Source organism: Fomitopsis serialis (genome assembly GCF_022376445.1).
Source record: "Fomitopsis serialis strain Sig1Antser10 chromosome Unknown B0H18scaffold_57, whole genome shotgun sequence".
NCBI classification, from domain to species: domain Eukaryota; kingdom Fungi; phylum Basidiomycota; class Agaricomycetes; order Polyporales; family Fomitopsidaceae; genus Fomitopsis; species Fomitopsis serialis.
This window is the reverse complement of record NW_025955017.1, coordinates 108,240-121,590: the sequence shown is the minus strand read 5'-3', so window position 1 is coordinate 121,590 and position 13,351 is coordinate 108,240. Positions and strand designations below refer to the sequence as shown.

At 57.1% G+C, this 13,351-nt stretch overlaps 5 protein-coding genes across 5 annotated transcripts; 2 read left to right on the top strand and 3 right to left on the bottom strand.

The window, feature by feature from the left end:
• Positions 1–833: 833 nt before the first annotated feature.
• On the bottom strand, positions 834–4,667 carry B0H18DRAFT_1019595 (uncharacterized protein). Its single transcript, XM_048029450.1, has 9 exons — positions 4,476–4,667; positions 4,165–4,401; positions 3,491–4,126; positions 2,491–3,425; positions 2,431–2,469; positions 1,642–2,394; positions 1,528–1,614; positions 1,378–1,494; positions 834–1,341 (listed from the first exon to the last, which is right to left on the bottom strand). The coding sequence occupies exons 1-9, from the start codon at positions 4,552–4,554 to the stop codon at positions 1,240–1,242; spliced, it is 2,985 nt and encodes a 994-aa protein (XP_047891052.1). The 5' UTR covers positions 4,555–4,667; the 3' UTR covers positions 834–1,239.
• A 930-nt stretch (positions 4,668–5,597) lies between these two features.
• On the top strand, positions 5,598–6,538 carry B0H18DRAFT_1121176 (uncharacterized protein; the record flags this gene model as incomplete). The annotated part of the gene is made up of 4 exons (XM_048034285.1): positions 5,598–5,672; positions 5,716–5,738; positions 5,796–6,091; positions 6,141–6,538. The coding sequence occupies 4 exons, from the start codon at positions 5,598–5,600 to the stop codon at positions 6,536–6,538; spliced, it is 792 nt and encodes a 263-aa protein (XP_047891051.1).
• Positions 6,539–7,049: 511 nt separating this feature from the next.
• On the bottom strand, positions 7,050–9,166 carry B0H18DRAFT_1086017 (cytochrome P450; the record flags this gene model as incomplete). The annotated part of the gene is made up of 12 exons (XM_048031979.1): positions 7,050–7,055; positions 7,091–7,361; positions 7,413–7,617; positions 7,659–8,071; positions 8,121–8,200; positions 8,261–8,324; positions 8,383–8,450; positions 8,506–8,691; positions 8,749–8,872; positions 8,898–8,956; positions 9,010–9,085; positions 9,111–9,166. 12 exons carry the CDS (start codon positions 9,164–9,166, stop codon positions 7,050–7,052), a joined length of 1,608 nt encoding a protein of 535 aa, XP_047891050.1.
• A 1,303-nt stretch (positions 9,167–10,469) lies between these two features.
• Positions 10,470–11,426, top strand: B0H18DRAFT_532154 (uncharacterized protein). Its single transcript, XM_048038494.1, has 4 exons — positions 10,470–10,549; positions 10,601–10,982; positions 11,053–11,106; positions 11,164–11,426. The coding sequence occupies exons 2-4, from the start codon at positions 10,604–10,606 to the stop codon at positions 11,340–11,342; spliced, it is 612 nt and encodes a 203-aa protein (XP_047891049.1). The 5' UTR covers positions 10,470–10,549; positions 10,601–10,603; the 3' UTR covers positions 11,343–11,426.
• An 808-nt stretch (positions 11,427–12,234) lies between these two features.
• Positions 12,235–12,890, bottom strand: B0H18DRAFT_532182 (uncharacterized protein). The gene has a single exon (XM_048038495.1). It carries the CDS (start codon positions 12,775–12,777, stop codon positions 12,433–12,435), a length of 345 nt encoding a protein of 114 aa, XP_047891048.1. The 5' UTR covers positions 12,778–12,890; the 3' UTR covers positions 12,235–12,432.
• Between the last annotated feature and the right edge of the window lie 461 nt (positions 12,891–13,351).

The window sequence follows — 13,351 nt, the reverse complement described above, 5'->3', positions numbered from 1 at the left end:
CGCATCAGTAGCAACATACTTACCTCCACTCTATTAGTCCGCAGGCAGCGCGAATGGCATGATGTTCGGCAAGGGCGTCTACACCACCAAGACATCGTCCAGTAAGTATTCCCCCACAAACTCGCCGTGACGACGCCTTCGCCGACAGCGCTGCGCAACAGAGGCACACAAGTACTTACGCGGAGTCGACCAACAAGCGCACCGACAACCGTGTGGTTATGCTCAGCAATGTCGCCGTGGGCAGGACGTGCCTCTTGAAGCATGCCGCGACCAACCTCACCCAGGCACCCCCCGGATATGATTCCGTGAGCCCATCCATTTTTTCTGTCCACCAATCTGGAGGGCCAACGCATTGGTTCAGGTTACGGGCGCCACGCACGCTCAAGGCGGAGTGCTGTACCACCCAGAGACCATTGTCTACCGTGGCGACGCGATCTGTGTGTCTGCCGTCATTGTCTATTCCTCCTGATTGTCCCGTATTTGTTTCTCGCAATGTCTTGTTGTCACTGGTCATATTGTAGTATGAAATGTGAAACCAGTGAATGACATGTCCCCGGCCTGGACACAGCATGATGTTCCATCGCCTGCGCCTATCTCCACCCTCAGCTTACGCTGTTCAAGGTCCGGCGGGCGCGGAAAACATATTGCAGCGCTTCCGCATCGCCCTAAATGGTCCAGCGCGTCAGTGAACTTCTGCAACACCAACGGTATTTCAAAAACGCAGGTTATTGTTAGCCCACACATCACTATTATGCTCACTATGCTCACTAAGACGCTTTCTAAGACAAAGAAGATAGGATTTCAAAGCATACCGGTACCGGAATCATACTACACATCTTCCGGACCTTCTCACCGAACGTACGGCGAGTCTCGGCTGCGAGGAAGCTCCGTGGACATACGCCTTAGGATATATTTGTCTTCGTAAAGAAGAAAAGCTTCAGCTACACTGTAACAATAGCGGTACAAATTTGAACAACACATGGCTCGTCGTGATGCTACCTACTCGTAAATGCGAAAATGAAGCAAGAAGTCGTCAGTAGTCGTGAATCGTAAGCGTGAACGCAGAGGAAAAAAATACAGAAGCAGAAGCAAGGGTCATTAGAACAACTGTCCGCGCAGACGCAAGTCCATATGGTATGTATGTATCCCCAGTAGTCTACGGAGACGGGAGAACAGAACCCGCCTCCGAGTCGCACATCGTCCGCACCCGGACGACGGCGAAGAGCAGGATCACGCAGATCACGACGTGCTCCCAGAGTCTCCCGACCCGCCTTGTCGATGGTCAGGATTCGCGACAAACAGCGGCATCTTCGGCGCAACCGTGTACACGCTCGACCGGTCCTTTTTCGCGCGAGCCGGCGCATCGCCCTCCGCGACCGACATCCGCCGCTCGTACAGCTGCACCCTCGCGGCGACCTGGCCAACCGTCGGCCGCCGCGGCGGACTCGCGCGCGGCGACACCGGCGGCGCCGGGAAGAAGCCCGTGCGCGCCGCCTCCGCCCCGCTCATCTCAGCTGGGCTCGCGACGACGCCGCGGAGGCCCACCTCCGTCGGACTCGCGCCGTCCTCGAGGATGGTCGGCGTGAGCGACGTCTTGCGCGACGCAGACTCGCGCTCGGGGCCGCCCGTGCCCTCGTCGACGCTCGCCATGCTCGGCCCGCTCGAGTGGCTGCTCACCGTGCCCTTCTGGACGATGTCCATCGTGCGCCCCATCTTCTCGACCATCTCCGAGTCCGCCGTCTTCGCCGTCTGCAGCGACGACGCGGACCGCCCGTGCGTCGTGCTCGCGTACATGCCGCCCCGCCTGCCGTCCCCGCCAGAGCCTGAGTGGGTGTGCGAGTGCGTTTGCGAGTCGCCAGACTCCTCGATGAGCGCGAGCCGCGGTGGGTGCGACTGCGGGTCGCGGATGTCGATGAGTCCGCTACTGCTGCTCCCTCGCCGCCCGCGGCTCGCGTCGCTCAGGCGGCGGTCGAGTAGCGGCGTCTTCGCGAAACGCAGCCACCATGAGTTGGACCGGCGCATCGGCTCCGAGGTCGGGTTCGCGTCGATGATCGATGTCGGGCGCGTGGGACGGGGGTCGTGCGAGCTGCGTGAGGGCTCTTGAACCAAGGTACCGCTGTGCGAGGTGTGCGAGGTGTTGTTGATCGGCGTAGGCGACGTCGCGTGCGAGCCATGTGAGGTATCTGAGGCAGACGTGCGGGAGAGGGTGGGTATCGATAGCTGCTCTGAGACGGGCGAGAGTCGCGTGAGGTCTACAGTGCCGAACGCTGCCTGTGGCGGGCGAACGTATGCGTATGGAAGTGGGGGTGGGTCGGTCAGGTCTAAGTCAGACAACCCCTTCTCGAGATCGTCGTCGTCGTCGTCCGAGTCGAGGTACTCCGGGGGAGCGTGAAGCTCTCCACCTCATAGTCAGCGAACGGGTCATCGTACTGCGAGCTGGACATCGTCGCGCCAGACGGGTGCCTCCCCCTCTCGGCCTGTGGGTTTGACAGCGGCGGCGCCCATAAGAGCAGCGCTGGGCCCGTCAGAGTACGTCCCCTTCTCCCACCACGAGCTCGCCCCGCTCCCTTCCCGCCTCGCGCCATACGTCCGATGGCCCGCCGCATAGTCAAACATCGCGCCGCCCACAGTGCGTAGCGACGCCAGGCTCCCATGCATCACGCTGCCCCACGTCGGCCGCCTGCCACCAGCCCCGCGCGAGCTCCAGGACGAGCCACCGGTGCTCGTGTCCCTCCGGACGCCAGCACTATACGACGGGTCAAAGTGACGCGTGTCCTCATCTGCGAGTATGTCCCGGCGCGTGTTGGGCGGGATGGCGGTGGCAGCCAAGCCAGGGACGATCGAGCCTAACTTGTTCTTGACGGTCTGCATGACGGGATGGTGCGGGAGCGGCTTCTCCCTGGACCCGCCCGCCATGGGCAGATCCCCATCGAAGTCGTCCGTGTCTCCCGTGCCGGCGAGCTGGTGGAAGCTGTCCTGCGAGTGCGAGCGCCTGTAGTACCACACCGCCGCGGAGGTCCCGACAAGAAGACCCAGGACACCGAAGATCGTGCCGAGTGCGATGGTAACGTGGTGGTTGCCCGACGAGGAATCGCTTGCGGGGGTTCCACTCCCTGAGCCAGACCCCGAGCCCGAGCCTGACCCGTTCCCGTTGCCATTACCGTCCCCGCTACCGCCTCCCGTGGACGTGGGGTTGGCGGAACCAGCGGAACCGCTGCCTCCAGATGTACCAGTGGCCGAACCAGACCCTTGACTAGGCCCCGTACCGGAGTTGGTGACCGTTGTGTATGTCGGCCTGGGTCCGGACAGGGTGGTAGTCGTGGGAGAGGTCACGGCGCCAGGTGGGCTGTATGGAGAAGCGAACGTACCCTTAGAAGAGTCGAAGAAGAAGAGGTCGGCTGACGCGGGCCCGTTGGACTGGTAGCCTGAGTAATGCACAGAGTACGTGTCAGCATGCAGTCGAAATGGAGCAAGGAATAGTATGACGCACCAAATCCGAAAAGCACGTACGACCCGAGCCCGACGGCGAAATGATCCCGTCGGACCCCGAGTTGAGACAATGCACTGGCTTCACTCCATTCCATGGGATCCTGCGTAGTATCCAAGATATAACCATCACTATACACAGTTTGCATGCTCGCATCCGCGCCGCCCTGGATTACAATCTTTCCGCCATCTACGAGTGCTGCAGCGAAGCCACGGCGGCCACTCGGTGCGCTGGACGACTTGACATTGACGGTGCTCCAGCTTGGGTTGGTGCATGTCGTGCAGAGCGACCATATGGTGGTAAAAGGTATCAGTTCGCTGCTGTTCGCGTTGTAGCCGCCGAACACGATCAAACGCCCGTCAGACAGGACGATAGAAGCGTGGCCATAGATAGCAGGTGGGCCGTTGGTTGAAGGCAGCTGAGTGAACGATGGCCCACTGGGGTCGAACGCGTAGTGCGTCGAAAACGCGTTGCCAGAGCCATCGGTCTTCTGGCCACCGATAATGTATACCTTGCCTCCAGTGGCGGACGCGGAGTGGTACATCCTTCGCAGCGGCTCCTCAGCCCAACTCTCGGCCTCGATGCTCCATACTGGCTTTGTGATGCTCGCGATGTTGACAAAAGAAGCTGAATTGGCCTCTTCGGGCAGGGTGATAGAGAGTTGGGGCCTAGGTCACCGCCAAAGACAAGCAGGGACGACGTGTTGAGTGGGGACAGAGTATGCCATGCGACAGCGGGACCTTGTGATGAAGAGCAGTTTGAGCAGCCAGAGACATAGTCCCATGGTACAGAGGAGAGGGAAAAAGAAGAGGTGAGGGGGAGAGCGAGCATGTCGTTCACGGGTGGTGCGGAGGAATATGAGTATTCGTTATACTGGTCCGTCCTGCCGCCCTGAACGAAGAGCACATCATCGACTACGGCGACGGATTGGCCCCATCTACACGTCTTATAAGACAACAACTGATCGACTAGTTGAACTTGTGCTTACCTTGGCTGGGCGAGTACGCGGTACAGAACTCACGCGCGAGCGCGAGGACGACCAGCCATCGTTGTAGGAGGATGCGCATGTACACAATAGCACAGAGGTGTGTTCATACAGTTAACGTCAGGAATAAGGATAGTAGGTGGTCGTAAGTCGTTACAGCGCAGGGAGAGCACGCGCGGAAGTTGAACGGGAGCGATGATGCGCAGCGCGCTCTGGAGCGCGTCCTCGCCTCACGGCACGCGCCACCACCGCCGTGTTTGGTAGCGCGAGCGATCGTATCTAAGATCTTATCTGGGCCTCTTCCTGCCCTCCTCCGAGTCCGACAGTGGACTCAAAGGTTGACTAGAACTTGAATGATAGAAACACCTTCAGGAATACCTATCCGCCTCCACTCATTACTGTCGCATCGATAGAGCATAAGAGTTGTTGGCACCCTCACAGCAAGTGCGAGAGGTTCAAGTTGCTGGTTCTCGCGTTTGCAACTGGTGAGTCTAACCTTGTAACAAGCTCTCCGATCTGCAATACGAAGACGGGTCATGCGCAGGGTGCTTCAATGAAGGTCTGATGGCAGATAGTACTTCGTCGCGAGCCGGTACTGCACAAGTACCCTGAATCAGTAGGTGAATATCAACGGCTAGCCAAGGGCAAAAGCCATAGCTTGCGGAGTGCGCTCGTGATGCGTACCCGGAATGTGGAGACCAACTCAGCTTGATCCAGGTATCAAGCGAATCGTACTGGTGCTCGGGTCAGCTCAAGATCTGTTGTGGGTGCCTGTGGGCGTACAGGAAGCCCGAGAATGGTACTGATGCTCAGCGCGATAAACCGCACGACGTGGCGAAGACCACGGTCTGGCTCTTCGCCCAAAACTTTTAGGGATGGTACGTAGCACCATATCGTCTTCCTTCATCGATCGAACTAATCCCATCCACTCCCATGTTCTCGCCTCACGGGCCGCTCTACATAGCCTCGTTGAACTGTATTGCAACCCAAGGACAGCGGCCATGGATAGGGCCTCACGTCTGATCTCCCGTCCTCGAGGCACCGTTCTAGTACCTTTGCAACTGATCAGCATGCCCAAAGTAAGCGGATGCACCCCATTTACGATTTCCATTAAGCAGTTGTACCATGCCTTCTTCCGTCGATGGCGCACTCGCTCTCGAAGCCCGACCACCGGCCGTCCGCAGAACCTCGGCCCCAAAGGTACGTGTAACATCCTCGTGTTCTCACAGCGTCATAGCCATAGTCGGACCGTGTCAGCCACCCACGGTACATGAACCCCTCAGTCGGTGCCGCCAACTTGAACTGAAGTTGCGGGCCTCACAGTGCAGCCATGACGGTACACAAGGACTACCTGCCGTCTGCGCGCACCTCCGTGCAATACGTTTCGTACGTCTCCGAGTCCCTCATGTTCGCCTCCGTCGCCCTGTCGCCCTCCCAATCGTACGCCACACCCTCGCTCCCTTCCTTCACTGGCAGGCATCCCACTTGGGATGATGTTCCTGCACCACCCGCCTATTCCCCGCCGGGGCCGTCGGTCGACACCCAGCACTCAGTGCCGCTCCGCGGCACGAGCCCGCCTTGGACCGCAGCGCGGGCGAAGCTCGCGCTAGGACTCGTCCGTCAATAAACTCCCAAAATTTCTATGGGCATGCGCCCTCGCCCTGGTAGACTACATCGCGCACGGCATCGTCTACTGCCTGCTCTCCGGCACCTCCGCCCTAGTCTGCACCTCCGCAGGCTATATCTTCCTCATCTCGCGGGAACCATATAGAAGCTCGAACCGGGACACGATCCTCTGTGTGAGCAGCATCGGTGGTGCCGCAGTGGGGCTCATCGTCTTCACTCTCTGCTGGAGCTTCACCCAGATCGAACCTGGTGGTACGGGCCATGACGCGGCTGGTCGTGCCGAGCAAATCGGGTGGAAAGCCTCATGCCGCTCGGGTGTTCTGTGGCGTCGTTGTTGGAGGGTGCTGGGTGCATATGTCGGTGCGCGGATGCCGGGACGCGGATTGGGCGGTGGCCTTGATGAGGTACACGCGTTCAGGCTCGGCGCCGTGGGTTCATGACCGTGTTGGAGGGACTCTCCTACTCGTCGTCTGCCCTATGTATGCATGTGCAGCTCGTGGAATCAAGCACAACGTGCATAGGGAGAGCTGTTGAAGCAACAAAAACGAAGACCATAAGGTGCGTGCGACGGATCCTGTCATGTAACCGTTCTGACGATGGTCGTCCGCTCCCCATAGTATATGCGTCTCGTCGTATCAAGCTGTATCGAATATGTTTCAGTCAATTTGTCATCATCTCAAGCCCAAGCAATGACGGCCTCGCTCAAGTCATGTATTATGAACACATCCGAAACCAATGTTTTGTCATGTTTGATCAGGCGTGGCAGTGTCTGCTGCTCAGAGGTACGATTGCACGATGCCATGACTGCCGGCTGCGAGCATTACCAACCGTCATGGTGGATTTCTACAAAACGATTGAAATTACGACGAAAATTGACATACATAGTTCAGCGCAGACGGTGTCTGCACCCACTACAGCGTCGCAAGTCCAGATATCAGCACAATTCTAGCATCACCGCTCGTCAACGTCCAACCTCATCCTCCGCCACTCACCTGCACGGCATCGAATTGGCTGCGAATCAACCCGGCGTGCTTCTCCGACCGCGCCGCGAACCTGACCTTGAACGGGTACGGTATGCTCACGAAGCCCTCGCTCCACGTAGCCTCCTCGTTCGCGATATCTGGTACGATCGGTCGCTGCGTCTTTGGATCGAGTGGGGCGGAGAAGTCGATGCCCCATATCAGGCGGGAGAGGGTGATGAACAGCGACGCCTGTGCGACGTGGCTGCCCTGGCAGAAGCGGCGGCCCCAGCCGAAACTGTAGCTATCGAAGATGTGTTAGATCGACGTGGGGCGAGGGAAGGATGCGTCGTACTGGTCGCGATCCTGCGAGACTGGTCCGCTCCCCCAGCGCGTCGGCCTGCCTTCCTCGTAGAACCTCTCTGGCATGAACGCCGTTGGGTTGTAGAAGCGTTCGGGATCCCTGTGTATAGCCCATATGTTTCCGATCACTGTACATCCTTTCGGTATGTAGTAGTCTTTGTAGAAGTCGTCTTCCATCGTTGCGTGCGGGATACCTACTAGCATTGAGTGACGGCTCTCATGGAAGAACCCGACGAACTGAACATGCCTAGGGGAGCGAGAGGGCGGTGCCTCATGGTCTCTTTGACGCAGGCTACGAAGTAGGGCAACCGTTCTTCATCGTCAAAATCCGGCATACGTTCCGTCCCGACCACAGAATCTATCTCGTCTCGCGCCTTCCGCAGGACTTGTGGGTGATTCAACATGTAGAGCACGAACGTCGCTATGCTCATGGCAGTGGTATCCGAACCTGCCTCCAGGACGGAACCCGCCCCAAAAGCAAGAAACTTGTCTTGCATCCATTCGCCCTCTGTAAATCCTTTTCCTGGGGCGTTCTCTTGACCTGCTCTGGCACGGGCATTCAGGTACGAATTGACGAACCCACTCCGATCTTCGCCGTTTTGCATATCTGCTTTGCAGTCTTCGACGAGACCTTCCCACAGCCGTTTTTCCCTACCGAGTATTATAAGACAGAGTATATGACCGGTGAACAGAAACCGACCGTAAATGCAGTGTACGAGCTTTGACCCGCCATGGCGCCAAGAAATCCGGCAGCTTGCGTAGCAATGGGAACCGTCCGCCCTGTGTGCCGGGTGTCAGCCTCCTTATTATGATATGCGCTCTCCGATACCAAGCTAATACCCACAGATAGTTTCCAGGTTGCGACATCCGTGTGAAATTGTCAACGATGTCGTATATGACGTGGCTGATGTTCAGAATATTATGATGGGACGCACATCCATAGACATAGAAAGGCGACCTACAGGTTCGGATTGTCCCGAAATCGATTGGATCGCTTGCCGTAGATCGAAAACAGAGTGACACTTGTCGCCTGGAAATACTTTACATGATACTGACGTCACCAGGTGGCAGACGAGAGCACTCACATATCGCCGGACGGGCGCATACCAGTGGCCCTCTCCATGGGGATCCAACCTGCCGTCTTCCATGACACTGCTGTCGCCGTGGCACAGCAGGTCATACAGGAGGACGCGTGATTCGTATTCCTGTGTTTGACGGAGCTGCTTCGCGGGGCTGGGACCGAGCGCGCCCTGCAGGGCTTTCCGGAGTGCCTGCGTGCGGAAAAACTCCCGTCAATAAATACCGTAACAGAACCAGTCATAACGCACCCTCCACGAAGAGCCATACTCCATGAACGTGATCCCAAGCCCATCGCGAAGAAGTTCATGAGCGACATGCGGCACCGCTCGACTGGAGTAGTTGTTGCTGCGCCGTATCAGTAGCTCATCCGCACTTCGGGTGTGTTCAGGACGACGACATCCTGACCGCCCAGCTTGAGTGGAAAATCTCTCCGTAGTCGGAGGCCCATGTGAGAAGCTACTAGTATTATGTGTCAGTGAGCATGGAAGTGCGGGGTATGATAGTCTAACCTTGGGGTGCGGTCGCAAAGCAGGCAGCTGAAGCAGGTTTCCAAATAGAGGGATGCCAGAAGGCCCCGGTGGCAGTCTTCGTCGCAGGGGTGTCCTTGTACTTGAAGAAGAGAAGCACGAAGGAGAGAAACACGGCAGCGAGCAGCGAGACTATCATCTCGAAGGATTCGGCGACCTTCTGCGTTGGCTCGGACGATGAGAGTAGACCGCAGGCATGCTATAAGTGGGCGACATCCTGCCCGTCTTTAGGTTCAGCTTCTGTGTAACGTGCACCATCACAGGGTGCGCCGCCTGGAGTCTATGCCCACGACTCCGTCCGCAATTCTGCCCACCTCGAGCTCCAGTGTCTGACATGAGATCTAAAACCAGAAGTTCAGAAGACATGGAAGATGACGCTGGAGATTCTCACTGTCCGGTCTCAGTGCAAGCAGGTCTTACTGCCAGTAGGGTCAATACAAAGAGCGACGACGAGCGTCCTCCGTGGCAGTTCCGTCAGAACTCGGATGCACGCTTTCCAACACGACGCCATTGCCAGTGGCAGATGGCTCGGTCGTGCGACGTTCCATAGAGCGCAGTCAGTAATCAATACCCATAAGGCACCGACCCTTCTAGCCTGCTTCACGACAGTTCAGCGAAAGTCAACGGTACATCAAGGGCTATCGAACGTACATACACTTCAAGAACGAAAAGCAGTCTATCTAAGCGCACTGCGATGGGGCGGCGTGTACGTCTGGCAAGTATAAGTATTCCACTTGGCTCGGCGGGTTTCCGTGTTCACGCACGGCTGAGAGTGGCTAGCCTATTAGGCCTGTAGATCAAGAAACGCGCGACGCATCACTTTGACACTTCTGAGCGGAAGTTGAGAGGGCGACACCTTGAAGGTGGTATCGATCTTGAGGTTATAGCCAACGGAAAACAAGATCGAAGGACGCGAGTGCACCAGGAGATCTCCTAAGGCTGTATGTATATATGCGCACTGCCAGCTGCAGAGGAGGGCCTGCCAGTGCCATCCATCACCAGGGCGTCACGTGCACGTGTAGCGCGTACCCTTCGATCCTTCGATCACTTTCAAGCTTCAAACTACGAGTCCACATCCGTTCCTCGCCCAAACCACCGTGCACGTCCCGCTCAGGATAACCACAAACACATAACACACTTCACAAATACGATGCGTACAATACACCACGCACAGCAAAGTCCACAACGAAAAAGCGACGCGGACAAAGTCACAAGAGAATAAACACAGAGAGTCAACAGAGTTCGCGAGTTCCGGTCCGTGCAGAGTGAGATAAGTACTTATAGGTTTGAGAAGGACGCATGTGGTACCCTGAGGGATCTTCAGTCGTGAGGAGCGTTCCGAGTGTAGGCGAAAAGGTCGTCGCTTGTCGGGTGGAATACCACCCACTCTTGCTCGAGATCGAAACCAGCGGAATAGCTGCGACGGCGCGGGGGTCGGGGTCGGGAGTGTCCGTCGTCGTCTAATACCATCGATATCGATCAATAACGTTGAGCAGGCTCCCCTACGGATAATTACGGGCAGGTAAGCATGAACCACCGGGGCCACTTGACTACCACTCAGATCAAAAAAAAGAAAATGACTCACTCACTCTTCCCGGGTTCAAGTCACGTAATGACTTCCCCAAATAGACCCACCCTCCTCCTCCTCCTCCTCCTCGTCGGAAGGCATCCGCCGCATCGGCTGCCCCGCTTGCCTGACGAGAACTTACCTGATAGAGGCCAGGAATTTCGCCCTCGTCGACAGCCTCAAGTTCCGCGGCGTCACCACCAGGCACGGCGCCACGGCGGATTGCGCCCGCGTGGATCCTCGCGGAGCACTTTGACTTCGTCTCGGTCCCGCTATCGCGCAGCATCGAGTGACTCGAGAACGCGACAGCTGCCGAGACCACGCTCGCCGTACAGCTGCGGGCTGCTGTGTAGAGTGGAACGGCGGGTGGATGCGATCGATGCGATGTGTGCGTTTCCCATGCAGTTCGCCGTGTTGTTGTCGTGCACCAATAATGTTTCTGCGCCTACGTATGATAGATTCCATGTGCTTCCTGTATATAGGGGGTCGATGGCAGAAAATCTATCTAGCGAGTACGTCATTATTTGATTCGACCTGAAGCTGTGTTCAGAACGATACGTACCTCCTAGCTACGTTGCCTTCGCGAAGTAGCTTTGTACTCCAAAAACAACCATCAAGCAGGCAGAGCACGCCAGACAAAAGGTACGACCGTCGGCCACGAATAAGCCAGCCACGTTCTGGATTTGGGTCAAGTCAATGGACACTCCTCGAGGCTCCCACTTACGTGACCCGTACACATGTACCGTAGCGTGAACCCACTGCGGGTTTCATTACCACCGCCGTACAAGGTTCAAGAAGCGTAGAAGGGTGCTGGATCCGAACCACACGAAGGAGTGTAACCGTCTGACATCGCCGTTCGCTGCGGCCGTTGCTGGGACGGAAGTGCTTGCGCTGTGCGTTGAGTCGCGATGCTGCAATGTTCTACTACGAGGGCGGTCCGACGGTGTTTGTTCTGACGCGTCGTACGACTCGTACCAACATTCGAGAATCTCCCTCGGAGCCCACATCAGCCCGTGATTCCCGAGTTATGGTTGAGTCTTTCGTTGGATACTTCTGTATTACTCAGAAGCACTCAATGAAGACCCTCTTTTGTGGCAACGCCTCGATCGCTGCAGGAATCGGCAGAAGCTACCATAAAATTGGATTGCGCGAGGATTCAGGAGGGGGGTCATAGGCATTGACATTCTTCGAATTGCAGAGGGACCCAGCATCCCTGAAACATTGGTGAACACTGGAGCCGGAGGGTATGTTTTTAGTAGTTCATGCATTGTCAGGACGCGATACGTACGCTCACCATAGGGGCCGCATGTACCAGGCTTCAAGCTTCAGGTGGAAACAAAGGTGTGGGCTCAAAAACAAACACATGCCGTTTGCTTGTGTCGTAAAGGAACAACTCCGAATGCACCGATGGTTCGATGTTGATAGCGAAGATCGTAGGTAGTTGCCGCTGAGTTTCCGTGTCATGGAAGACACGGGAAGGCTGCACGAAGCACAGCAATCCGCATGAGAACGGTATCTCAGTAGACTGCGCACGGTACGGCGTGTCTAGCTAACCGTGATCAGTCTGTCACTGTCTCAGACAAGCGTCGAGGCAATGCATACTATCGCTCCCGAGTCCCGAAGGAATGGGAGAAATGTGAGGGGCATGCGTACGTACTGGCGGCGATAAGGATCGGAGTTCGATCCATACTGAAGCTGAAGAAGGGTGGCCGTCAAATGCAAGCGATCCTCCATGCAGACGGAGAGAGACGGAAGTGGTGCGATCATTCAAGGCGTTGGGGATTGGGGAGTGACGGAGGGCGTTGGCCTGGAGGATCGCATGTGAAATCGCAGAGTACTCACCAGCATATACAAATTCGTTGGAGGAACGGTATTCCAAACGACTGATGCCAGAAGACCGCGGTAGCCTTGTAATATGGTATTGCGTCTCTCCGGTGAGTCGCTCCGACTGTGCGCATAGGGGTTTCGGTCGCGAGTGACGCTACCTTGGCCAATCGCGTGAAGAACGGGTCGCCAGACGTGTCCAAATAACACGACTTGGACCAATTCCAGAAGTGCTGGTCGCCGCCTGTCCTAGATTGCGCAGCAGAGGGGAGGCCAGGATGCACGCGAGCAGGCTGAGGTGGCGGGTAGACGAGGATCTGAGATGGTTGATCGGTGGCTGGGTGTGCTGAATAAGGCATGTCAGCCTCTTGGGCGCCTCTGCGGCGCTCTGCTGCCGCCTTCACGCGCGTTCAGTGATTCCGCCGCGGTTAAGAGTCTCCTCCCAGCTCGCAGACGCCCCTCTCGTCGACCCGTCCTTGTCCCTGTCTGTCGCGTACATCATACCGCGTGTGCCTTGTTCGGCCCCTCGAACCCCGGACGCATCGCTTTTCATATTTGTGTGACCGTCACGCCCTACTCGCGGCATGTCTTCCCAGGAGGACGAGCCGAACGACTCTGCATCCCAGAACGCGAAGAAGAGGAGAGTCCAGCGCGCGTGCGATGTATGCAGACGCAAGAAGAGTGCGTTCTACCTTTCTCGTACTTGTCCCACGAGACTGACGTACGTATCATCTAGTACGATGTAAGCTCTAAATAAGCTCTCCGTTCAGCACGCCGTGCTCACCAGCCACCCGCAAGGCGATGGCGCGGCAATGCCAGATAGCAAGTGCTCCAATTGCACCACCTACAATTACGAGTGTACGTACATGGAGGCAGCCAAGGTGAGCATCACACAGCCTTCCGTCGCTCCCCCGCTTCTCCCAATTTCAAATT